Below are 26,880 nucleotides of genomic sequence, written 5' to 3' on the forward strand. Positions count from 1 at the left end.
ACAATGATTTGGTAATTTTTCACCATGAAAGTTTTAATTTATAATAGTTTTAAGAGTTCTTGTTTACTGGCTGATTTTAAGTGTTATTACTGCTTTGACTAGCGAATTAATAGAAATGATAAATGGTGGAGTGAGTGTGTTGTTCAATCTTTTTTAAAGATCATTCAACTCTTCATATTATTATCAGAATAAAAAAACAAATATCGAACATATTCTAGTGTGGCCCATCTGTATTCCTGATTCTGCAGCGTTGTTCCATGCATAAATATCTGTCTGACTCAACGAGTTAAAGCTTCAAATTCAATCTTCTCTTCTCTCTCAATTTCAGCTGGTGTACTCCAAGGCTCTATTCTTGGGCCTTTACACTTTTCCATATTTCTAAATGACCTTCCATTAATTCTTAATTTCTCCTGATTTCATCTTTATGCTGATGACACACAGCTTTACATTCAATGTCCTACAAGCAACATCTCTGAAACTATCACTCTGCTCAACCGTGATCTTCATTCTCGGTTATTATAACAACCTTCTTTTCAACCCTAACAAACCCGTCCTTATTCCAATAATCCATTAGCACAGATTGCCTATTAACAGCTCCCCTGTTAATTTTTCTCCTAAAGTTAAAAATCTCTGCGTTATTTTTAACTCCAAGCTTACATGGCATGACAATCTGAGGTTTATTATTAAAAGATCTCTCAAGCCTCCATTCTATTCTATGCCTTAGCTTTTTCACTCCACAGAAAACCTAGAGTTCTCCTTATTAAATCCCTTTTAATTCCTTTATTCTCTTACTGTAGTACTATTTTTTCACTTTCCCTAGACTTTCAATCTGCTCATCGCCTTCAAATTGCTTATCATTCCTGCATTTAGATGCTGTTATGATCTTAAACAAAGGAATCATATTTCATCCAATATTAATGCCTTCAGCAACCTTAAAATTCTAAACACTTATAAACTTAAAGTTTTGATGTATGTTTAAAATTAAATCTGAACCAACTTCAAAATTTGCTAAACAAATCTTGACAATCTAGGCATAAATATTCATTTTGTTTATTCTTAAAAACATTCTTTATGAATATTATTGTAAATAACACCATATTAAGTGTAAACATTGTAATGATTAGTATGAATATTATTAGCATGGTGAGTTCTTTTTATGTGTAATTACTTGTAATATATTTAAACATTTTTGTACAAGGATGGTATCCATATATAAATGAGTAAACTGTATATAGAATCAAATTACAAATGATAAAAAAATATATTAGCCAAAATTATCAAATTACAGAACAACTACACTGTTAAATAAACTAATCTCCAACCTATATGAACTGCAAAACGTATAAAATTAAAGTATCTACACAAAAGGAATTAACAAAATGATACGAGAAATCAATTATAAACTTTTTTAGTATGATTTAACTTATTAACTACTACTATTTTGTAAATATACTTTCAAGTTTGGTTTTTTCCATAAAATAAATATATATATTTTTTTAAATTCAATAATAAGTTCAACATGTTTGTCATGTACATTTTCATACAATCGTATGTACAGTAATATGGAACATGCCATGACAAATATTTTAATATCTGTTTGCATATGCTTCAGATTGGAGAAGTGGTAAAACTGGACAAACTATAGAGAAAGAAACTGAGGTGAAAATGTAGTAATAAAAAACCCATTATTGACATTTTATTGCACTTAAATTTTATTATTTTGTGTTTAAAAAGTTTAAATATAAAAATATTTGCATATAATCAGGAAAAAATGTGATTGGTGAGCCATCCGTTACATAAAGATCTTCATAGTTATCACATCAGTCAATACAAAATTAACAAATCATATCAGTGTTATGCAAATTTATACCTGTCTAAAAGTGTTTTATCGGTCAGCCTGTCGTACAAATCGTTGTCTTTTTCGATCGCTGGCACATATTCCAGTATAAGGGAATCCCCATCCATAATAACACCGATTTGTATGAGCTCGCTTATTGTATCTCCTGTCAAGCCCGGCACTGGCATCCCTTCCAAGTCGAAGATGCGCAGCTTGGGCTCTTCGAGATTGTCGTAACCGTCTCTGACCCTGAACTTTTTTGCAAACATTTCTATCGATTTTCCTAGGGTCCAGTGCTTTGAGACGAAGAAATTGCGGTGTTGACTTATTGTGTTAGTGAGGATGGGTGGAGCAACTGAAAAGTAGACTCTGTCCATGGTCGGGACGTGGTTGTCACCAACTGCCGTTGATTTAATCTTCATCAGTTTGATTTTGTTTGCCAGAGCTCTGTTCTTTGCCGTTTTCAGCCTCTCTTGAACCTAGTCGTAAAAAAAGAAGTGATTTCTTAGCAAAAAAAAAGGTTAAAGCAGGAAAACTATAGCCTGGCAAATGAAATTACTCAAATTAATCAAATGGTAATTTTTTTTATAGCTCAAATTAATTAAATGGTAACCAACCTAGTAACTAGAAGTCCATGCGGTTTTTCATTCGTTATTGTTTTCATATCGTTAAACAACATTTCTATTTATATTAGAGGATTAGGTGTTCACATCATAATACTTTTTTTTTCTTTTTTTTAATGGCTTTATGTTCTGAGCATATTAGCCAATGACAATGTTATTATGTGTATTCGTTTAGGGGGGGGGGAAGGGTAGCATGAAAAAAAGGCCAGAGGTGACTGTGGGAATTGAACCCACGACCGCGGGATCTATGAGCCGAGAAAAAATGTCTTGAAAATTATAATTACTGTAATTTTTTTTTTCTTTCTCTAGCTTCAAAGCAGGTAATTCATGCATGCTTATTGTATCTAGTACACCTGGTACTAAAATGGACAAGTCATCTTGTAAAATTTTACTGTGAACAGTGATAGAGTAGTGAGCACGCGCTGTTTAAATGTGATTCAAAATGTTTAAAAAAGTACTCCAAAGCATCACCTTTGGTTAGTGAATATTTGGTGTTCGGGTCAATATATATATATATATATTACACAGGGCGGGCGACCAGGACCCGAGGGGTTAAAAGCCTGAGTAGGCCCGTACCCCATCCCTAAAAGGTCCGGGACCTGGTCGGCTCACGAGTCCTGCATAAACCTATTGGACCTATTCACAAACCCCAGGATTGTGGACCATTTTATCCTGGGGAGTGTTTTGGTTATGTCCTCTCCTTTGAAAGTATTGAATCTTTCCCTAGCATACCTATCGCATTCTGCGAGGTAGTGTCGGGCCGTTTCTTCTTTTGTTTCGCAGAAGCGGCAGAAGGGGTCTGGTAGAGTACCCATTATGAAGAGGTGTCTTCTCAAGGGGCAATGGCCCATTAGGATACCTATCAGCCTCCTTATTCCCCTCCTAGAGTTAGAGAATAGCCATTTCGATTCTTTAGGTTTGATTTCCTTCAGAAACTCCTTCGACATATTCCATTCCTTAAGGAATTGTTTCATGCCCCAGCTACCTATACTCTCTTTTGCTGTGCTTAAAGAGTGGGGTAATACCGGTTGTGGTCCGACGAACTCAGTATTTGATCCTTCCTTGGCCAGGCTGTCCACCTCCTCATTACCATAGTGCCCCTTATGAGCAGGTATCCATATGAGGGTTACCCTATTCTCATACCTGGTGATAGTCCTATTAATGAGTTCAACGGTTTCCTCTACCAGTCTAGATGTTGATAGTTCTTTTTGTAATGATTTTAGACTGGCCTGACTGTCGGAAAAAATTTTAATATCTTTTCCCTTAATCTTGTTATCCATCAGTGTTCTACAGCAAACATTAATGGCCCAGACCTCTGCCTGAAAGACCGAGGTGTTATTACCAAGAGGATAGGAGATGCTGATCCCTAATTTAGGTATGTGTATTCCAGCACCACTTCCCTTATCCTTAATGAGTGAGCCATCGGTGAAGCAATCTAGACTACGATGGTCATCATCAGACCTATAGTTATAGTCACAGGGAGTAACTACCTGAAAGTTCTTTTTCCCTAAAGGTGTTTTCACCTTTTTATCGCTTACACCCAGTAGTTGGTTGTTGACCTTACTCAATAAATGTTCGGGTCAATGGTTCAGGGTCATTCGGTGACAATGGTAGGACCTCCTGGTGTACCACTTTTCATCGCATATGATACCCTGATCCAAAAAATGTCTTTACTTTGTGCTGTGAAAGGAATGTTTAGATGGAGGAACCCATTCGCTCAGCTGCTACAACTTCCCAAAAAGCTAGAGCATCTTTTATGTTGAACCACAGCAAGAGCAAGCTCCTGCATGTCAACTTAAGTCCAATAGCTTCCCTCAATTCATTGTCATTAAAGGAAAAAAGTCTACGAGACCTTGGAATTCATCTTCAATCTCTCCATTCCCAGAAACAAACTTTATTAAATAAAATATTTTCTAATTTAAGTAAATTGTTCAAGATGTGTGATGTAAAACTCTTATCCTGTTATGCAAATAGACATGTTGATTAATTTATTATTATTATTATTATTATTATTATTATTATTATTATTATTATTATTATTATTGGTTATATATACCAGGAACAGGAGGAGTCGCTCCTCCCGTGCACTGCAGTTTGACAGCTTATTGTACTCTTTCCTGGTTCAATTTTGGGAGCTCGTAAAAAACACATGTACAAATTGAGCTCCCGGTGTGCTGGCGTTCTTACATCAAAGAAACTCATTTTTGAAGGGCATCAGGATCAAATTCATGGTATCTGAGACCCGATCCCGTCGGATCTTCCATTTATGAGTGTTGGGTCAACTTTCATTGTGATCATCACTCCCCTTAAGTGTTAGAAAAATTCAGAAACGATGGTGGGAATTAAACCCACGACTGCAGTATCTACTAGCCAAGAGTCAGATGCTTTATCCATTTGGCTAGCACAGTTCCCTAATTAACAGTTTTAAAACAATAACAAATGGAAAACTACACGGACTTTTCTGGTTACCTGGTAAGTGCATTATTTAATTATGAATAAGACAATTTGCAGGGTTTTTTTACAGCACGACACGTGATTTTTTCAAATTGGGTACATTGAAAAACATTTACTTTTCTATCGGTTTCTGCCTTGGCAAGTCTGAACTGCTCCCTCGGTGCCCTGTACTTGTCGCGCTTTTCCTGGGAAGGTGTCTTATCAAGGCAGCCGTGGTGCCTGTGCGAAAGGCAGAAGTGAAGGCGACATACGACACATGGCATCTCAATCGGGTCTCTTATCCGACAGCCGCTACTATTGCACGGATACATCGGAATCTTCTCCAACACCTGAACAATAAAATCATCAGCGTGTACGTAGAACGTCTAACGTCAAAACCCACCTCCTTATCTATGGCGAGGTCCTCTAGCTGAGGCAAGCACCTATGCTTCTCTGGCATGGAGTGATCTTTACAGAACACCATGTTACAGATTCCGCACGGGAAGGGCAAAAAATCGAGTAGATTGCACCCTTCATGAGAGCAGTGGGCACCCGTTTTTGGAAATTCCATCTCACTAAAAAAGACCTCCAGGACCCGATCGGACAGGACCTGGACATGTCACTTTAAAGGAAACCTCGTTAATCTACAGCAACTCCAAGGTTTCCCATTTTTTATAAATTTCCCTTTTTCACTCTATCTACTAGTGAAAATTCAAAAATAAAATATATTGCCTAGATATTAATTATGTTCCTGAAACAAAAGTACCTGATGCAATAAAATTCCCTGGGACAAATAAGATAGGACTGATTTCCCTACATTGTCATATCATTCCTGTTGGTGTAACAGGTAATGCAATTCACCGGGGAAGGTTGAAAACAAATTGAATTTTTTTAAATGTTTAGGTGCTTTTTTTCAAAACGCTAGTCACATGGTAAAACATTAAAGATATTTCTTTAAACATGTCTTATCTTTAATGTTTATGTTTTTGTGTGTGTCGGTCTGATTTTCTCATCGTTTTCTTTTTTCCATAACTTCATCTCTTTGAATGTGTAAACTTTGATGCAAGTTGTTCCATCAAAGGCCGGTTCATCTGTACTCCGATTTTACCCGTACTTCCTGGTCCGCCTGGTCTCGCTGCGTAGGTCAGACACGCGGCTATTTTGACAGTTTCGTTGGTTTTCTCTTTCTTGATTCTTTTTATTGTTGGATGTTTTTCAGAATTGTTTGGGTTTGTATAAACTTATTTTCTCTTTGATCGTTTTAACTTCTGCACTGGATTGTAATTTGGGATTTTCATTTCGTTCATGGTACTGTTATTATTAAAAGTTTAACTGTGTTGATCCAGCATTGGGTCTGTTAAGATTGGTGGGTAATTTTTTGTACTGTAATGTAGAGCAATAGGAAGGTATTTTTCTAGGAAACAACATTAGTATGTTAAACATGAACTCAATGGATGGCTTTATCTGCACAGTTGGTCGTGAGTCAGCAATATCTCAACCTCCTAGGGGGATCAGCAGGGTAGGTAAGACATCTTTCAAGAAAACTGCAGTAGCCGAGTGGTTAAGGCATCAGACTCTCAGGTAGTAAATCCCGTGCGGTCATGGATTCAATTCCCACTGTTGCCTCTGTATGTTTTTCTGATGCCTAGGGGGAGCGGTAGCCACAATTGAAAGAAGTTGATACAGCACTCATCATTGGATGGTCTGGTGCGGGATTAGATCTCAGCGACCCTTAATTTGGTTCAAATTCATATGTTTTTGCGAGCCCCCAAAAAATGGAGCCAGGAATAAAGTACAATAAGCTACAGCTATATAGCTGCACTTCTCAAGGGGAACTCCTCCAGTTCCTGGTTTACATTAACAAAAAGCTCTTTCAGAGGTGGTTTAGTTGAGTCATCTAAGTTGCCTGGTTGACTCTCAACTAAACCCTGTGAAGACTTTCTTGGCAGGTTTCACCCTTGTGGAATCAAACAGGAGGTCAGTACGATGTTAGAATGCAAGTTACCAAGAGAACTTCTTGTCCTTGCTCTTCTGAAAGAACAGAAGCAAAAGAGGAGAAAACCCTCTTGAAAAAAGTGTGGGTTCATCCATTGTAACAAAATTGGGAAACGGCACTTCCCTTCAAGCATCACTCCTTTTAATTTTTGTCTTTATTCTCCTCACACTTCATGTCCCATATCACAAGACTAATTCAAATTTCTTTAATGAACTGTTCTGCATGCTGTAATTTCAATGCTTCCAATGGTGCTTGTTGTTTCAACTAGGCGACTGGTTTGAAGGACAATTGACAAAGGCGCCTTTTGTGTTGAGACACCAATGGGGATGAAAACATGAGAGTCACAGGCCACTCGCCTTTGTAGACTGTGTGAAGGGGTTCAGGTGGTTCCCAATCATTTGCTACCTTGCTACATACCTTAACCTCTGTTCTACTAGTTCAATCAACTTGCCACCTCGCCTGAAAGAGGCTTAAGAGTGGAAACGTCACAGACAAGGCTGTATTAAAGTTGATGGTGGATGTTGGTCTGCAAGTCGATGGAGACATGTTGAACCGACAGCAGGTCTGTCTAGTGGCAGTGCTGTTACGACGTGTGTTCGATTCACAGACCAAAATCCATCAATTAATTAACTGTACTATATTTTTTCCCCTTCAATGTGTTCATTCCATTTTAAAAGCCATTTAAGTTGATTTGCATACTAGGTTGCAATAAATATTTTAAATTTGTCATTTGATAGTAATGATCAAATATTCAACAACTCACATCTTTAGAAACAATTTTACTTCAAAACACTTAATGAGAGGTTTTTTGCATAAATTGGTTTTTAAGTAGAATTATTTTTATAGTTTTTTAAATGGATTTGACTGAGGGAAGCAGAGTGTTTCTAAATGATCCAATTAAGCTGAAAAACTACATAAATAAAGAAGTGAAGGTGTTCACAAAAGGAAACCAAACATTTCAAGGCAGCGTTTACACAATTGACCCAGTAACTGAAAGGTGAGCCTTTTCTAAAATAAATCAAATGGTGTATGTTAACGCCAGTAACGTTTATAGTAATCACATTGCGTCATTTATAAATTTTTGATTTGTTTTGCAGCATTGTGCTTACAAAAAAAGACACAACGGGTTGCGTTTCATTGGACTTAGTGCTCGGCCATGTCATTACGGGCATGGAGATAGTTGGGAACGCCGAGGCTGAGGAGCTGTTCAAGTGTAAAGATACGAGCAAAATTAATGAAGAGGTTAAAAATAATCTAAAATCATGGTTGGAGAGCAACCTCATTCCGATTGAAGACGACGGTGTCAATCTAAAATGTTGCTCAGTGCTGACGATCACACCTCCGTATAGTTGGGAGTCCTGTCTCTGCACCAATGAAATAGTTCTCTGCCGCATTCAACAAATAATAAAAGCTATGCCCGAAAAATTGAATAATTGACAATTTATTAATGATAACACCATTTTGTAAATAAATCGTTATTTAATGTATTTAAATAAATAATTCAAAATAATAAAAAAATCACAAACAATTTGAAACAAAACATTGTTTAAGACTATTTCTTTTGATCCCTGTTGGTCAAATAGTCTTGTACAGTTTGTAAAACTTGCGATATCTTCACCTGCCAAATGGGAAGCTTCTCTTTTAGCTTGATGAGCTTCTTATTTAAATCGTTGGATTCACTCATCGAGGAATTGACTTTCGACGCCTCACCTTCCCCCATCTTCGAGCCTAACTTGCTACCTGTTTCCTTCACAGACGATGCAGCCTCCTTTATAGGTGATGACGCCTGAAACAATGTAATATATTGCAATAGAGTTGAAATTTATTTCCCCCTTGCTGGAAAATGTATGGTGTACGATAGAAACTGAAAGGCTACTGGCTTACAAGTATGAAGTACCTAATTTATATTAACTTTGCAATGATTTTTTGAAAATTTTATAAAAACTCGTTAAAATTACTTTATATAAGGAAAAAATGTATATAATTTAATTTGTTTATCCTATAAACAGAGCCTCTTATTTGTTTAAATTAATTGTTAATATTGAAAGCAACTAGGTTCTGTTTCCATAGATACTCTTGTCAGTGTGGTATAGATAAATCGCTCCTTATTTTCTAGATAGACTGGCTATTGAAAGGTCTTCAAAAACGTTATGGTAATGTTTATTTACAAACGTATGCTACATAGGAAAAGTAAGTGTTATTAAATTTATACTTTTATGATATGTTTGAAAATGAGTTACATATGAATACATAAAAGGATTGTTTCAAAAACATGTAGCCACCTTTTTGTAAAATCAGATTGCCCCGAGAGAAGAATTTAAACTTAAACGATAAAAACTTACTCTTAGCACTGATGACAACATTTCAATTTATAGATTAATAAATTCCTGAAAGTCAAAACATTCCAAAAAAGTGAAAAAATTTTAAATTCCACATGATTTATTTCCACTGGGCCACAAATTTAAACAGGCTTTTATTTAACAACAAAATTTACCATTTTCATACCAGTGCCAAGTGGGAATTTTTTTTATTTTATTCAGATAAAAATAAATATTTCTTTTTTGTAAATTGCATAATTTTTCATGAATTTCAAAAGAGCCACTACTTCAGTGATTGATCATACCATAAAACCATAATTTTAATATTAAAACAATTTTAAATTTTAAAAAAAACTTTAATTTTTAAAAAATTAAACTTCCAGAGCATAGTATACTAACAAAACAATTGAAAGAAAAGATTAGATTGTATTAGTAAAACAGACAAAAATAAGCACTATACCAATTCTTAAAATAAAAGTAAATAAAATTTTGGGGAAAAAAGGCCTGTTTTATTGTATACAGTACTTGGTCAATATCTTGTTTTGTGTATATTAGTGAAAATATTTATTAGAATGAATGTATAGTGTGAGAATGCAAATAGCGGAATGTTTCTTTTTTTGTAAATTGCATAATTTTTCATGAATTTCAAAAGAGCCACTACTTCAGTGATTTGTTCCCCATTGTTCCATAATTATATTAGTTATTTAAGAGAAAAAGGATGTATTTAAGAGTGAGTTGGTTTATATTAGAAACTGCATAGGTTAAGGGCTGAAATGACCTAGCTGTTGTCAGCCCTTGGAGCCTAACTCTCAGCAGCGAGGCAGATAAGTAGATCTGACCCTGACCACCAAAACACCTAGGTGGGTGAGCTTCATAAAATCATAAGCTCAGTTCTGTATATATGTGTATGTATATGCAGAATTGGGCTTTTATATATAAATCAATTACAAAACAGGTTAATTATATAGCTAAACCAATCAAACACCAAGAGTTAAGACAAGTTTTTTTATGTTTATTTTATTTTTTACAGAAATCTAGATGTCATGGAATGTCTCCTACAGATCATAAAGCTATACTTTTGAAACCTGTCTACGTTCTAAATGGGATTTTCTATTTTAAATAATTTCCAATAAAGTAATTGGTAAAATTAAGCGGTTTTTTTTTATTGGTTCTCCCCTGTGGGCCGGGGAAAGAATATGCCCAACGTAGTCCCTGCGGGTCGTAAGAGGCGACTAAAAGGGAGTCTAGTAATTAACTTAGTATTAAAAAGCATTGTGACCACTCTTAATAGATTATAATTTTAATAAAATACCATTAACAAAACATCGCACTAATTTTTCCTTTTGCAAAGGGGTGTTGTTCTAGCGGTAAAAGTCTCTCCTAACTGTCGGCTCCAACCAAAGAAGTCAAGGAGAAAACGGTTCGCTACAGAACCGGTCGACCAACACAAGGTCGAGGTGCTCAAGCTGGAAAAGATCCTAGCTTTCGCCAGGGAGCCGATAGTGCTACAGCGGCCAAACAACCTCGACGACCCGCCTGTTGAGGAAGACGACAAATAAGACAGCGATTTAAAAAACGTCTTGCAAAGAAATTGCAATATTTATTTAATTAAAATTTTATATTGAAAAATTTTAGTTTTATTCACTAGCAATAAGTTATAGGCAAAAGAAAAGAATAGCCAACTAGTCGGACAGCCAGGTGGCACAAAAAGCAACTGCCTCATCAGTGGTAAAAGTCGGAACCCCTTGTTTGGTAGTATACCAGGGCAGAGGGACAAGTAGAAGATGAATTGGCCAAAGAAAGTTCAAAATTCAAATTTGATAAGAAATTTCAAATCAATGCACTATAGACAGGCGGATTGGGTTTCAGTAAATACTGACTATATCTAGCACATAGACAGCTCTAAGTCTGATCCATCATATGAGTTTCATTTAAATTTTCTTCTTGTCACTAAAAGAATAAAAGCACAGGCAAATAAATAAAAAATGAATTTATAAATGAAATAATGGTTAAATAATTTCAAAACAAACTAGGCTCTAAAAATATATTAAAAAATGACCAAAATTACTTCCAATTTGGAAATAAGGTTTTCAAAGGGGCATGGAACTGAGACGATTTATAGCAAAGAATACTCCACATTTATCAGTTATTACTAAAAACATAAAGCAATAAAATAAGAACAGATTGATTTTTGTTTTAAATTTGCATACTCAGAGCAAAACTGGTCAATTCAAAGATTCAATTTTGGTCAAAGAAGATAAGTGAATATTCCAGTAAGTTTTTCGGCCTGACAGGGTGTATAAAGGATTGATTTAAGAAGGTAACTGCCCTTTTAAAAGCAATGTGTGGGTATCGGTGGCCACAACGGTTTAAGCTTTAACCCGGCACTCATCACTGTAAGATAAAGGAGTAAAAAAACAGATTAGTGCAATAAGAAAGTACAATATTACTTCTGGTTGGACACTTCTGGAGGCATAGAGATAAAAGAGGCACAAGGTCTTCTGCACCTTGACCCGAGTAGATCTATTGCACTCCTATGGTTTTTTATAACTCACTGACCAGCTTCAAGTTGTTAATCAACCTCCATAGCCTTGTCAGCGGCTCCTTAGGCCTAGTACATGTTTTCTAACACTCGTTAGTGAAATACTTAAGTTCAAAGTAGAGCATACAAATGGTAATGTACGACTAAGCACAATGCATATTCAAGATTTCCCTCACTGCGTGCATTCAGATCAGTATTTTACCATCTCCTGATCAATGAAATTGAAAAAAAGGTCTGCATTTTAGAACGTTAAGTGTAGCGATTATTATATTTATTACACTTCCCTCATAAATTTAGAGAAGGTTTTACCATCGAGCTGTTCAGCATCACAGCATGATACAGAAGTTCTGGAACTTTTAACTTGTTCTGCAATGTATTTTTAAAAGTTGATACGCTCTTGTTGAGCAATGTCATCATTTTCGATGTTTTATGACGAGTTTTTCTTCTGGCAGTATGGAATCACTTGCAAACAGGTCTTGAAATATTGCCCTTAATTAAGTGCAAAAACATCATCAAGAGTTAATTGACATTCTAAAATAATTGAAAATTTTTGGTTCATAATCATGTAATTTTGGGTAGAGTAACGAACATACATATTTGTGAATCTCTCTTAAAATAGTTGGATCCAATACTTCTTTTATCGCGATATTATTTTATAGTAGCGATAGATACCACAGACAAATGACTTCTTCAACTTCCATAGTAAGATTGTTTTTGTCCAAGCGCTCCATTGGTTCGTCACAAGTGCCTGTTTATGTGCGATTCTACGCCTCTCTAAGCCTAAGTGTAAGAACTTGCTTGTGGTCTTTCCAATTATTAGTAAGAATCTGCAACTGCACATACTTTCACGAAAACATGAAATGCGTTCTGCAATCTCTTCTTCCTGGCAGTATTTGCAGTATTTTTTCCGTCCTTCCATTTATCCTTTTTGAACTCGGCCCACTTTACCAGCTACACAATTCTGTTTGAAACTCAAGAGCACCTCAGAAAGGGGAATAGTGTCACCAAACTTTTTTTTATTGGAAGCGATTTTTTTTTTTTTAATTTATTCTGTAAAAACCACATTATTTGCGTCTTTGTGTATTAAACAACTTATTCAACTTTACCTCCAAATTGAACAAGCATCCTGTGGGTTACACACTTAAAACTCAAAACAGTGCCAGGGCGCAACTCATCATATAATTTTTATTATTTAGGTAAAAGTAAAAAACATTTGCTTTATTTCTACTTACCAGAGAGCTATTTAACACGATAAACAGGGTTCCAAAATGTTCAAGCATAGCACGTAGACGTGTTAAGATAAATAGACAAATATTGGACACGGTACTCAAGGTTGTAAATAGGCCAACTCCTTTTATCCTTATAAAGACAATAAAAAAAATGTCATATTATTTTTTAATAAATAAACTGTTATTTTAAATAAGGAAATGTTTCTCACCGAAGATGCTGTGAAGTCAAAACATGTTTGGGTGAAATTAAACCTGCAAGAGTAGACACACCATAAACAACACATGATAAACTGTTGATCAGTTTAAAAGTAAATTCATTTTCCAGCAGTACAATCAATATATCAAGGCGAGTTAAGTTTTTTCATGCTATCACGTTGAAAGTATCTGCCGTAGAGCTGATGGTAAGTAAATAAAAACTTGTAAACAAATTTTACTTTTTATTTTAATAAAATATTTAGTAACCAACATTCAATATTTACATTTTGTTCACTTTCTTGAATTATAATGACAGCAGGGCACAAATATAAGTTTACTTTGTCACTTTCATGAGACAAGACTAGAAAAACAAAACAAAAACTAGATGAGGTGTTAATAAAATTTAACACAATTTCACTTTTCCAAAAGGAAATTTTAATAGACAGAAAGGTGAGGATTGAAAATTTTTTAATGAAAAGCAAAACTTAAGTTGCTTAGCTTTCAGTTGAATCATTCAACTTGAAAATAGCAATTTTATTTCATATCTTTTTAAAAACCTCAATCAGTATTCGTGATGTAAGTTAATCACTAAAACTGTCAGAGTCTGACACAGGCGTCCTTTTTCGAGTTATGTACTTATGGACTACACTTTTCATTTTTTTGTAGGGCGGTGGTGATGGCAATCTAGGTGAAATAGACGAATAGCTCCTGGAACTGCTGCTAGATCGGCTACTGCTACTGCTTGACGTGCTGCTGGTGCTGGAACTACTACTGTACGACTTGTGACGCCTTTTCCTCCTCGATCTACGATGTGACATTTTTCTAGAAAGCCTTCTTTGGTCTCTATGCTTGCTGTCCGAATCTGACGAGCTATCCGAGTAATTTACCACTTGGTGTGACATCGGGTGAGAGTGCTTACTGTAATCAATTAATTAATAACAAAAATGTAATGAGGAGTGTACAACCGAAGCTTACATCTGATAAGAAGTAGATGGTTGTGCATTGAGATAAATGTCATTTTCCGCTGCCTGTTGGAGCTTTGAAGATGTTTTTGGATACTTCAATAACTTTGATTGGTTTTCCTCACTATTTTTATAAAGTTTTTCCGACCTAGCTGGTGAAGGTTTTTTCCTATTTATATCACTACCGTCACTTTCCATGTCTGTCGAATCAATTATTACAATCTACAACATAATGCAAATGAATTAATTTTCATTAACTTAATTGAATATGTTGAATTATTCTTTTCTTTATTTTATAAAATGAGTGTTAGTGATAAAAATTATCATTGATGTCATTTTTGTGTTGGAAGGTTTTATTTACCTCAGGTTCTCGTAAATGCCTTGGAGGCAATTCCGCAATGATTTGGGCATCGCTGTCACTGTCGTCTAAAGTTGTATCCTGCTCTTTTTTATTCCAAATAATGGCTGTTTCTGAATCTGAATCATCTGATATAACGATCACCATTTCCGCTGTGTGTGCGGCATGATGCATACGGTTCTCAAGAGTTTGGGCACGTGCTCTGGCATATGCATTAGAAGCAAACTAGAAAATATAAATTCAGATATGATCAATAAAATAATAATAATAATAATAAATTAGATAAAAACAATACCTCAGCGGCTCGTGAACGTCCTGAAGGATATTCATTAAACACTTCAATACTATCATCAGCCCCATGACGAGATGATTCAATGTCAGACTCATCCGAAGGTACTACTATCACCTCTATCGGAGAACTTGGTTGTTGGGTGGTAGGAGTTGAAGTAAAATGTGCCTGCTGGCTTGTTCTATTTGATCCATAATTCTACAAAAATATTTATAAACCAACACATAAAATATAATACAAATGTTGTTTTAAAACAAACCTCATTGTCAGAGTCTTCGCTGAGGTTCAGGAAATCCCTAAATGGTCTAGGAATTACACGCCTTCTCACAGGTGCAAAAGGTGGCGAAGCGTACACAGCATTGAAGTCATAAGCATACATGTCATTTTCTGGCGCAATGGCAAAATTGTAAAATTCGTGAAGGAAATGGTCAGTCCTTGAGCCTAAGTAGGAAGTGACTAACCTTCTGAATGTCCTGCATAAAAAAAAAATATTAAAAAATATTGATGTGTCACATTTCAATTTATTTCATAGGGACAATATTGTGATTTAGATTTCATGATTAGGCCTAGAGTAAAAAATAAAAGAGGATCTGGACAATGAGGGTAGAGACAGTCAAGTCTAGAAGTGAATGAGTCTATTCTGTGTAGATGAGAGACAAAAAGAAGTATGCGATCCTCAAAAGAATTTAAAAAGTGTTGGATTCCCTAAGATAGAGTGCTTCGGTCAACAGCGGATTGTCTGCAAACAGTGAGTACACATCCACCCTTGTTCCAAACGGCTTGCATGAAATTACTGTTTATTTAAATTTGAAAATTTTTAATTGTTTGTTTAAAGTTTAAAAGGGAATTAATTGAATTTAATTATTTTCTTATGTAATCCAAGACCTCTGGGGCTATGTTTCTAATTAAAAAGGGTTCAGAGTTGGGCACGTCTTGTTGAATCGAGAACAGACCGTGACATATGTATAATTTTTTTTTTTTTTAATTAAGCCAACATTCACACCTTTACAAGTTACAGTTCAACAACAATAAGCACAACAGTTGGCTTTATCTCAATTTATTTTTGATTTTTAAACATATCATCAATCAAAATCTTGCAATAAAAACGTCTTTCCTCAAATTTTATACTTTATTCGTATTTGTATTATAACAATAGTAAGTAGTCAATCAATATAGTAAATAATTATAACATTTAATTTTTTCTAATTTTAATATTTGTAATTAATGATATATTAATATTTATAATAATTTTAGTATGTTTAATTCTCTAATTTCTTGGATAATTGAATTCCTGGGTAATCGAACCCCAGGTAATGGAGGTTTAACTGTAAATAAAATCTGAATCTGTGTTAAAAAAAATTTTAATTATCTACAAATGCCTTACTACCTCTTAATAACAATTATTTATATTTTTACTAACTATTTATGATTAATTTAAAAAAATATACCAAACAAAACACCATAAGGGGGCCAAAGGCCAAAAGCAAAGAAATTCCGTTGACATACTACACACATACTACATACTAATAAAATATTAAATATTGTGGTGTATTCTAGTTTTGTGAAAAGCTAAAAGTTAATTTAGAAATGTATGTAATTACTTAAATAAACTATGTAAATAAAATAAATCTAACTATAAGACCATCCCTTGAGTATGAAGTATGGTTATAATTTGATGTTTTTTTTTTTTTTTTTTAATTTTGGTCCAATAAGTATGAAGGAAATGCAAGAATACACCAATAGGAAAAAAATCTAAAAAAGCAAAAGTGAGAAATCTTTGGAATATTTTTATTAATTAACAAATTTTGCCATTAACTTTTATCCTTTCGTAAAGCCCAAATACACCATAATATTTAACTATTATTACAGGCAGATTGAGAGAGCTGTGAGCAGTGTCAGCTTTGTAAACACAATTTTTGATAATTTTTACTTTTTTTTGCTCCCGGTCAGAACACTTGGTCATGTGACTACTATTTTTTGACTTAGTATCACTAAAAAAGTTTCACTGGAATCAGTGACCCCATGATTGTAGCCACCTTTGTTAGTAAAAATTGATTATGCAGAAATTATAAGATATGTGTGCGCATGCATCAGTTGATAAATTACTTACGAGCTAGTGATGGGATATAAGTTTATGAGGCGCATTATGTCACTGCATACATTGTGAGTCGGCATACTAACATCGAGTAGAATACTGAGCTCCCTAGTAAGCCATGGAATAAGTCTATGTGTCTGGGCCGGATTGTTCCTGAAAGAGGTTCACATTAAGACAATTAAATCGGTAGATAAAATGTCATATATACCTGTAAAACTCAGGGGAACTTTCCCTACGCCTATTGCTGCTTGAAGGCCTTACCCATAGGCCTTGACGGTAGACGGCTCTCCTGAACTCAGGTGTTGTGGGAGGTGAAGTGAAATGGGGTAGTCCCATCTGCTGGAAGATAGTCGGATCGACAGACCCATGTTGCGACCATAAGAACAACAAGTGTTCTCGATCCCTATCAGAAGAGAACAAAGAAATAAAAATATCCCTTACTAGAAGCGTTAATTATTTACCGTAGGAGTCCCTGTTGAATGGCAAAGTTAATGAAGAAGTGAGACGAATCGAGAGGAATCCGTGGTTCCAGGCGATGTTCATCGTAGTCACTTATAGATCGAATATTATGAATGATAGAGGTGAACTGCTGTTTGCACAATGGACACTCGGGTTTTATCTTTGAAAAAATAAAATAAAATAATAATAATAACCAACCAGTTTTATCCATTTGGGCACAAAATTAGAAAATTACCTTCGCCCATTCTTTAAGACAATTGAAACAAAATGGATGCAAACACGAGTTGGTGAATGACTTATTAATTAAGTCACCGAGGCAAATCGGGCAGTTACTGTCAGGAGAATTCGGCCTTTCATGCTCAGATTTTATGCGGTTCGCTTTATACAGTTTCCTCTCGGAGGACGGTGCTTCTGTTGAAGCTGGATTTTGAGGTCCATCACCATCCTCATTTTTTATGCTTGTAGAAGCAATTTCATTCATTGTCAACAGATAACATCTAGAAAAAAAATTTCATAATCAATATCCTGAGGAAAAAAAGTAAGATAGTTAACTTTCTTGTTAAATCCAGCTGATTGTTCTTTCTTACGCATTTTATTATAAAAATCTTTTTTATCTCAAAGGAAATATTACAAAAAATGCAAGTAGTAAATTAAACAAAGTAAATATTCTTTTTGTCTAAAGTCTGGTTGAGATGAAAAAGTTAGTGACACGAACAGAATTCGAACCTACGACCTTTGGCTCATACGCCGCTGCTCAAACCACTTGAGCTATCGTGACTTCGATCCACTCGGACACCAACTCCTCTGACACTGATTTTTTCGTCTCAACCAAGACCTTAGATAAAAAGAATAAATAATTGAATTAATTAATATGGTCAATTATGACCGGTAAACATATATGGATTAAAACAAAATTATAAATGATGTTTTATTTGACTATGTATAATTGTTGTGATTTCCTTTGTGAAATAAAAAATAAAATAATAAAAAAATTTAAAAAAAAAAGCCTTAAAAATCAAGACTGATAGATTTTTATCAGTGACTATTATTGGCAGACCAAAAAGATCAAAAATAACCAAGCGACTAAATATTTGCCTACATCTATCACCGAACCATACAAAATGTTAAAAAATCTCTGAAGAAAAAATTAAACCTGTAGATGGTGTGAATCTGTGAGTTATAATAATTTATAAGGCATTAAAAAAAAAAAAAAAAAAAATGACATATTATACATGGTGGGTCAATTTGAGATGCACCAAAAAAGATTTAATTAAAAAAAAGCTTTTAGTAGTTGTACCTCAACACACAATTTCACAATTTTCCAAATATACGTTTTTTTTTTTTTTTTTTTTTTTTTTTTTTTTTTTTTTTTTTTTTTTTTTTTGAGAGAGAGAGAGAGAGAGAGAGAGAGAGAGAGAGAGAGAGAGAGAGATTCTAGTAGTCAATAAGTTAAAATTTTCTTTAGAGTTATGAGCTAGAATTTAAAATACGAGCTTGCTATGGTGATAACCACCACATCTCTGATTCCAGCTCACTTGCTTGTTCAGTTTTCATGTACCTCATGGTGGAAGCATTTCTGTCATGTTTCGTTTTAATTTTATGTTTTTCTGTTTGGTTTTTATTCGTCTAAAGTTATTTAACTTAAAACCCTGATACTAAAAATCAAATTAATCATGAGAATACCAATTGTTAATATGTTTTATGAAGTTATTCATAAAACATAATTGTTTTTTTGATTATATGTTATATAAAAAACATATTATCAATTAATACACAATTTTTTTGAAATGAGAAATTGTGTATTATAAATTGAGAATCATGAGAATATTTCTCTATTACCATGCTTTTAAATGCATTTTAAACTTCGAATTATTAAAAATGAAAATCACTAAAAAAAAAAAATTTTAAAAAGTAAAACAACAAATATTATTTTCATACTTAATGTTAACGTTGGGGGTCATGGACAAGGGATCAAACCACTACAATACATTTTTCATTCTGTAAACAATTAAAATTCCATGGGTTCTACCAGGATTTGAACCCACTCAGCCAACAAGGTCCCGATAAATGAAAACATACTTTGAGAAGCAGCAGAAGCACAGTAGAGTCAATTTGGAACACAACATAAGCTTTTTTTCTATAGGTGACCTACCCTGTTTATTACTCTTGTTTGTTCATTTCCTATATATATTATTATAATTAAAGGACATTTTTAATAGTTATAAGTAGATATAGACTTGTAAATAATATTTCCCAATTTACTGACCACTTTTTGTCATAGAAAATGGCTTTGTGCTGAGTTTGTGAACAAGGGAGACCACTTTACAATAATTTTTTTCTTCAAATTAATTTCATATAAAATTTCAAGGGTACTATCAAGATTAAAAACTTGAACTGCTAACACAAAATAACAGGAGAGAAAAAACGATTGGATGCACTACTTCAGCCACTAATTTTCTTATTTTCACTACCTAGAATGCAAAATTAGTATTTAAAATTTTTATTTGTAACTTTTTTAAGCCCTAACTTGTCAAATTGATTTTTTATCGTTTAAAACTTTTTGTTTGAAGAATTGATTAGTCAAAGATTTATAAAGAGCTCATAAGGTTGTCCCTCTTTGCCTATTTGGATTCATTTCCTTCTGTTCACAATCTGGCCTCTTGCTCTCTCAAACTTTTGCCAAATTGTGAATTTTTCTGGCAAATCATTCGGCCACAATATCTTAGTCGCAATGAGAATACCCTACATCCATCTTCCTCTCACCCCTGATCTTCCCAACCCTCTACCCGATTGTCTTTCTCATTTTTCATTCTTGTCGTTCTCAGTTTTACTTTTAAATCGTTCACATTCTTTTTTTGTCCTTATTTATACATATATTTTTTCAATTCTGTACTCATGTTTATGTATGTACATATGTGTACAGAGTTGTATAAATCAGTATTTTTTTATTTATTTTTTATTATTAGGTTTCAATGTACATAATAAATTATTTTTGTGGAAAAATATTTTTCCAATTAAATACTTCTTTTTAGTTGCACCCTCTAATCAGCCCCGAAAAGTTTACATACCATTCACTCAAATGGAATGATGGAGTAATCGATATTCCTCCATCACTCTTTGCATGTATAACTGATTAAATTGAGGGTCAGTCAATGGAGTACTCAATATTCCACCATCAGCCCTCTTACCCTGCACATTTATGCTTATAAGTACATTCACTCTCAATATACTCAAATGGGAATACAAAATGACATCTAACAGTACTATATATAATAAAAGAGCCCACTTTCCTCCAAAAACCGGACCTAAATAATCACTGCACTCAAACACAATTCTCATATCGGGTGCCATTCTTACAAGCTCTCCTATATGGAACCAAGGAATGACACTTCAATTAAGTGGGGACACATTCTTCCTACATGCCAGACACTTGGGGACTTTGTCCTAAAAATAAATCTTGTCAACCCCAAATGGCCTATTCTCAATCAGGTGAGGATAAACCCTCTTCTGAGATTCAGATCCTCCAAGGGCCACCCATCGGCTATGCTATTTCCATTTCATTTCTATATAATCTACCCATTATAACATTTCATACTCAGTTGACATTTTTTTCTCCCTCTCTGTCAAATTACATTAACAGGAAATACTTTATTGTCAGATAGTATACAAAGAGCAAGATCCGCCAACAGCCCTTCTCTTAGTTATCAAAGAGTATGGATTCATGTACATTTTTTGTCATTCTGTCTTGGCATCTTGAGCTTGATCTGACCTGCGTCAATGAACGACTTCATCATCATCTCAAACGGTCCCATCGGTTTTGTGAAAAACGTGCCGCAGAGCATCATATCCATTGGCTTCAAAGGTTTCTTGCCTTCATGATGGTCTTGTTTCACCTCCTGGGACAAGTATCTCAAATGAAACATCCTTTCCATGTGAAAATCCATGAGGTAGTCTGATTCAACCCAACTGAATTCCTACGTTTATCTTACAAATAAATAAATATATATTTTTTATCCTTCTCTTCAACAATAACTACCTACTTCACTAAAAGAAAAAAAGAAAAATGCTGTTTTATTTATTAATATTTTATTGGGTGCCTTATGTTCAATCACATGGGATTAATGCTTTGACAAAATTTTGCATGAATTAATTGTCGCAACATTTTTTTCAAATCACAAAAAAACAAAACGACATAATAGTTGAAATTGAAACACCATGAAAAATTAACAGTTGTCAAGATTAACAGGTGTTGCACGTCACATCTATTTTATCTGTTCATTTACTAAGGCATTAAATCAATTTGGATTTATTGGCTTTTATTTCAATTTCAACCTTTTTTTTTTTAATATCACAACAGCAAATCTCAAATGTACAAAACTGCGACAAGAATGTGAGATATTTTTTTGTCTGCCTATCTGTCGATCCCAATGATCCTCATCCACCGGTAAAAACGGCAAAATGCTGAAATCCAGACTTAGCAGACAAAACCAGCAAGAATATACAGACTAGGAGTAGAAATTACTATCCTTCTGAGACAAAATGAGCAACATACTCTACCCGTCTTTCTAATAAAAAAGAAATCTACAAATCAGATTAAGCCAGTCCCATCTTAGCATAAGTTGTTAAAATAAATTAAAAGTAGTTGTAAGGCATGTTGGACGTATGATGTCTGAAGGGTCTCTCATCCGGTAGGTAACAAACAGACGTTTCCCTAAAACCTGGAAATCATAGGCACACAATAGATCTACTAAATAACAGTGAGATAGTTGTGGGCACAGTTCATCTAACTGTGGGACACTATAAATACGGGGGCCATGAGCACTGTACACTCTTTGCCAGATGTCCATCTACATGGACCAGGAGGCTATGGAAACTACTGACAATTATTATTACAAGTCATTACGTGGCAACCTTTGCAAGAAAGAAGTTGATCTATCCCAGGAGTTTGGGCTTTTTTCTTTCCTTCCCTACTCTAGTTGGGAAACAGCATAAAAGGAAAGCAGTCAGTCAACTCGAAGACTCATCACTGTCAAGCCGGGGACTTGGTCAGATCAATAAGCAACTACACTACATCTGGGACTTAGCCAGGAAGGACTAGCTATTGTGGGTTTTTTTCTAAAGAAATATCATATTTAAAACAGGCCAATGTAACAATAAATTAATTAAGGTTTTAAGTTGAGATAAATAGATAGAAATAGATAACTGAATGTGATTAATTGGTCAAGCGGACCACGAAAAATAGTGAATGTAACAATAAATGTTTGTGAATATAGAAGAAGAAGAAGAAAAATAACTTTATTCTGGGACTGGTGTCCCCTAAGAATAATTTACATGAAATAAATAAAGGAAGTTCCTTCTATGAAGTTAAAAGTAAAAAAAGATAGAAATCTTGACACAATGTATACCAATAAGGCAGGACAGAAGAAAAAAATTACCAGAATATTAATATTAACAAAAATAACAAATGTTAATGTGAGGTCTCTGCTTGGAGGGAGAGGTGATTATACATGTGGGATTTAAAGGAGGAAAAGGGGCAGCATGACGAATAGAAAGAGGAAGGGAGTTCCAGAGTTTAGGGGCTCGGATCAGAAAGGATCTTTCGAAGGTATGGGTTGTATGTGCGGAAGGATAAGGTCGATTGGGGATGAGCGGGTCTTACGAGTGAGATGAGAGGAGTTGAATTGGAGGGATTGGATGATGTAAGGAGGACGAGTGTGGATGGACTGGAAAAGAAAGCAACCTAGGATAATATAACTTTGGTTTAGTGAATTTCTGGAACCCTACTTTCCCCTTTACAAAAATTAGTTGTTAATGTTCTCTGCATAGAGACAGCCCACTTTCAAGACTTATATTATATAAAAGCATACTCAATACAGAGGAAATAAAAATCAACCAACAAAATATAGCATAAATATTAAAAAAACCTACTTTCAAAATAATGTAAAAAGCAACACTATACTTGATTTCTTTTCAATTAATTAAGGTATTGGCTGAGAAAAAGGCAGTGTCACAAGTGGGATTCGAACCCACAACCTTCGGCTAAATACACTGCTGCTATACCACTTTTATTTGGTCAAGCGGACCACGAAACATAATAAACGTAATAAGCAACATGAACTAAAGCTCTCCATGGCCATTTCATTTGTAGCCGAGAATCAAATAGATTACACATTTGAAAAATGACAAAAAGGAGGGAAAATTTAAAAAAAAAAATTTAAAAAGTGGGGTTGAGATGAGAAGCTGCGTATTTAGCCGAAGGTCGTGGGTTCGAATCCCACTTGGGACACTGACTTTTTTATCTCAACAAAACCTTAATTAATTGAAAAGAATTTATTTGGTCAAGCGGACCACGAAACCTAATAAATGTAACTATACTTGATATAAATTTCGTTAGATCATAATATCATTTTGGTCTGCCTATACTCACTAGTTTTGCCTGTTATAAATGTTTCAAATTTTTGCCAGAACCAACAGTGAATATGACAAAATGGCTGGTAATAACCAATATACAGGTTTATCACCCTGCACACCACGTAGAGAAATCTTAGAAGTTATTTCTTTATTTACAGAACATAAGATTTGCAATAAATATAATAAATTGGACGTTTAATACCGGGTAATTTAAACAAATTGTACAGTATCCCCTTAAATTTGCTGTGGTTGCATTTCAGAAAATCCTTGTGAATATTAAGCCTACTAAAATTAAAACAACATACTAAACACATTAGATTTGTTTAGCACGTAATTTGATCTTAACAGGAGCTTGCAGTATCAATAATCAATAATCATGAAAGTATGCAATTGGTGATCCTTCGTTATTTTTTCAAATAATTAATAGAATTTCCATGTAGAGATTTGTGGCAGCCTCAATATCCCTTTTAAACTGCAAACTTCATTTAAGACAGGTCTAAATCTAGTGCTTTTTGAACAAGTTGGACATTCGGGGTTAAAATTTCCCTCAGTTGTTTTGAAAAGGTAGAAATGGGACACAAATACTCGCTAACATGCATAAGCATAATTCTTATATTGGGTGGCATTCTTACATGCTCTCTATACAAAACCAAGGAACCATTCGCAAAATTAGACACATCTGTGGGTTTTGGCCCAGAAGTGTATATGTATGAACCTCGCATGGCCGATCTCTCTTCAACAATTCAGATCCCCCAAAAGCAACCCAACATATCTTCCATATTAACCAGATAGAGGCGGGATTGAATACATATTCTTTGGGGAGAAAGGCGACCAAGATAAAGGTGGGAGTTTAAACCATGACTGTGAGAGTCTATGAGCCAAGAATCTAACATGCTGATCACTCGGCTACTGCAATCCCCTGGCCCATTCTTAATCAGGAGAGGATGATTCATCATCTACAATTCAGATCCTCCGAGGGCCACTTATCGACCATGTTCTCAATGGGGAGCAGTAGAAACGACACTTTAATTAAGGGACACATTAAGCAACCTTTCTCAACATACCAGACACATAGGCGGACTTTAACTCAAAAATAAGTACCCGTATGTCAACCTCACATGGCCTATTCTTAATCGGGTGAGGATCACATATTCCCTTTGATGATCCCTCTTCTAAGATTCAGTTCTTTCGAGGCAGCATAGACTGTGCTATTAACTTGGATTCACGGAATGACACCGTTCAATTAAATGGGACACAACGAGTATCCTTTCTCACATAAAAGACACATACAGAAATAAGTGTGTTAACCTTGTATGGCCTCTTCTACACTTCACATCCTCTGATGGTCACAGGGCGACTGTGCTCTTAATATAGAGTCAAAGAATGACACCCTTCAATTAAATGGGACATGACGAGCAACCTTTCTCAACATGGCAGACACATACACAAGTTTTAACATAGAAATAAGATGTATTTACGCGTTCAGTGTATATTTACTTATACACTTAATGTTCTTGTGTCAACCTCACATGCCCTATTCTTCCACAATTCCATATTAGCTACAGAAAGAGGAGATTGATAACAAATATGTATTGGGGGGGGGTGAATAAAAGCCCATGTAATAGTCTACGAGCCTAGAGTCTCACACACTGACCACTTGGCTTCCGCTGTCCTGGCCAATTCTTGATTGAGGAGGATGATTCCTCTCTATAATTCAGATCCTCAAGTCCATCGATTGACTTTGCTCTCTATATGGAGCCAAGGAATGACCATTAGATTAAATGGGACACATTGAGTGACATTTCTCAACATGCCATACACTTACAAGGGCTTTCACAGAAATAAGTGTCTGTGTGTTAACCTTAAATGGCCTATTCTTAATCAGGTGAATATGATCTATCTTTTATGATTCAGATCCTCCCAGGGGCACCCATCGACTCTCGACCATAGAGCCATAGTTATGTTTTAACTGGAAAAAAAAACTAGGAAAAGTACAATAAGCCAGAATGCTACTTGGAGGTACATGAAACCCCGACTTACAAGATTTCCTCTTTCAACATCATCACCCTTCAATCAGGTGGGCAACATCAAGCAACCTTTCTTGATGGAAAAATATGCGGGCTTTGGCTCAGAAATGTGTTCACATGACAACCTCATATGGCCTATTCTTAACTGAGTGAGGACCTCTTCTATGATTAAGATCCTCAAGAATCTTTATATATGTGTGGTGATTAGTGACTGTTAATCGATAATTATTCAGAAATCGTGAGATGCGGTCTGGTGTGATGTAGGTTTCAGAAAAACATTTTCTTTCTGAAACCTACATCACACCAGACCGCATCTCACGATTTCTGAATAAATCTTTATATATTGCAAGATAGTGGAATGAAATAAATAACTACTGTAACAGAATAACGATTTTCCCTTGTGTTGACAAAAGGGTGGATAGGTTAAAAAAGCACAAAACTGTAAAATAAAATCCACCAGAAATCTTAAACCAAATGTGCAATCAGAAATATGCATTGGTGGATCCTGGGGTAGATATTATAATGAAATTAGATACTGCTTTCTTCAGAAAATAGAATAATGACAAATAGATATGTAAAACATATAAGAAAAAAAGATAACTTATAAAGTATATAAGCAGGATAGAAAATCAACTGAGTTATTACTATTTCACAATATTCAAAGGCGATGTTGGCCGTGTTAAACGTTTATTTAAATATGCTAGAGCCGTTAAAGAGGACAAAAGGGGTTTCGGACAAGAATGCAAATAACTTTCATTGTCAAAATAGGAAAAAAGTGGAGTTAGAGGGGCGAATGAATGTCTTACCACGGTAGAGGCGAGTCGTCATCTAAACGTCGGGTCGTCGCAGAATCTGTGACGGTTTTTACAGGCGTCCCATTTGGACTGGGAATCCGCTGTAAAAGGCCGATGTCGAGGTCTGATCGTTGCCAGGAGTACGGAAGGACCAGAAGAAAACCTTGAACGAGGCAAGCTTCTGGCCAACTAACGTGCAGTCTGCACCTCCTGCTGCCTGGCGACTTCTGTCCAACGAATCGCTACAACAGCGCCCTCGCACTATTCAGCCGCTCGGGTTCAACACAGTTCTACCAATGACGACCATATTCA

At 35.0% G+C, this 26,880-nt stretch overlaps 3 protein-coding genes across 7 annotated transcripts; 1 reads left to right on the forward strand and 2 right to left on the reverse strand.

Annotated features, from left to right (window-relative positions):
• Positions 1–1,692: 1,692 nt before the first annotated feature.
• LOC106662127 (AN1-type zinc finger protein 1-like) lies at positions 1,693–5,524 on the reverse strand. The gene is made up of 3 exons (XM_014385940.2): positions 5,297–5,524; positions 5,031–5,243; positions 1,693–2,316 (listed from the first exon to the last, which is right to left on the reverse strand). Exons 1-3 carry the CDS (start codon positions 5,462–5,464, stop codon positions 1,855–1,857), a joined length of 843 nt encoding a protein of 280 aa, XP_014241426.1. The 5' UTR covers positions 5,465–5,524; the 3' UTR covers positions 1,693–1,854.
• On the forward strand, positions 5,469–8,414 carry LOC112126546 (gem-associated protein 6-like). 4 transcript variants are annotated; one of them, XM_024225850.1, is made up of 3 exons: positions 5,469–5,553; positions 7,736–7,886; positions 7,987–8,414. In XM_024225850.1, exons 2-3 carry the CDS (start codon positions 7,744–7,746, stop codon positions 8,324–8,326), a joined length of 483 nt encoding a protein of 160 aa, XP_024081618.1. In that variant the 5' UTR covers positions 5,469–5,553; positions 7,736–7,743; the 3' UTR covers positions 8,327–8,414. The 4 variants fall into 4 exon arrangements, with proteins under 4 accessions (XP_024081618.1, XP_024081615.1, XP_024081617.1 ...); XM_024225847.1 differs by lacking the exon at positions 5,469–5,553 and adding an exon at positions 5,587–5,825; XM_024225849.1 differs by lacking the exon at positions 5,469–5,553 and adding an exon at positions 5,855–6,122.
• A 3-nt stretch (positions 8,415–8,417) lies between these two features.
• LOC106662124 (E3 ubiquitin-protein ligase Topors) lies at positions 8,418–26,812 on the reverse strand. 2 transcript variants are annotated; one of them, XR_001339833.2, is made up of 13 exons: positions 26,581–26,808; positions 17,572–17,833; positions 17,339–17,496; positions 17,086–17,280; positions 16,893–17,030; positions 15,042–15,255; positions 14,789–14,980; positions 14,497–14,718; positions 14,149–14,357; positions 13,458–14,091; positions 13,188–13,373; positions 12,982–13,108; positions 8,418–8,675 (listed from the first exon to the last, which is right to left on the reverse strand). XR_001339833.2 is itself a non-coding variant. In XM_014385936.2 (10 exons), the coding sequence occupies exons 2-10, from the start codon at positions 17,815–17,817 to the stop codon at positions 13,755–13,757; spliced, it is 1,911 nt and encodes a 636-aa protein (XP_014241422.1). In that variant the 5' UTR covers positions 17,818–17,833; positions 26,581–26,812; the 3' UTR covers positions 13,403–13,754. The 2 variants fall into 2 exon arrangements, 1 of the variants encoding a protein (XP_014241422.1); XM_014385936.2 differs by lacking the exons at positions 8,418–8,675; positions 12,982–13,108; positions 13,188–13,373 and having other exon boundaries at positions 13,403–14,091; positions 26,581–26,812.
• Positions 26,813–26,880: the final 68 nt, after the last annotated feature.

This window comes from Cimex lectularius, unplaced genomic scaffold (genome assembly GCF_000648675.2).
Source record: "Cimex lectularius strain Harlan isolate CLEC.00 unplaced genomic scaffold, Clec_2.1 scaffold3, whole genome shotgun sequence".
NCBI classification, from domain to species: domain Eukaryota; kingdom Metazoa; phylum Arthropoda; class Insecta; order Hemiptera; family Cimicidae; genus Cimex; species Cimex lectularius.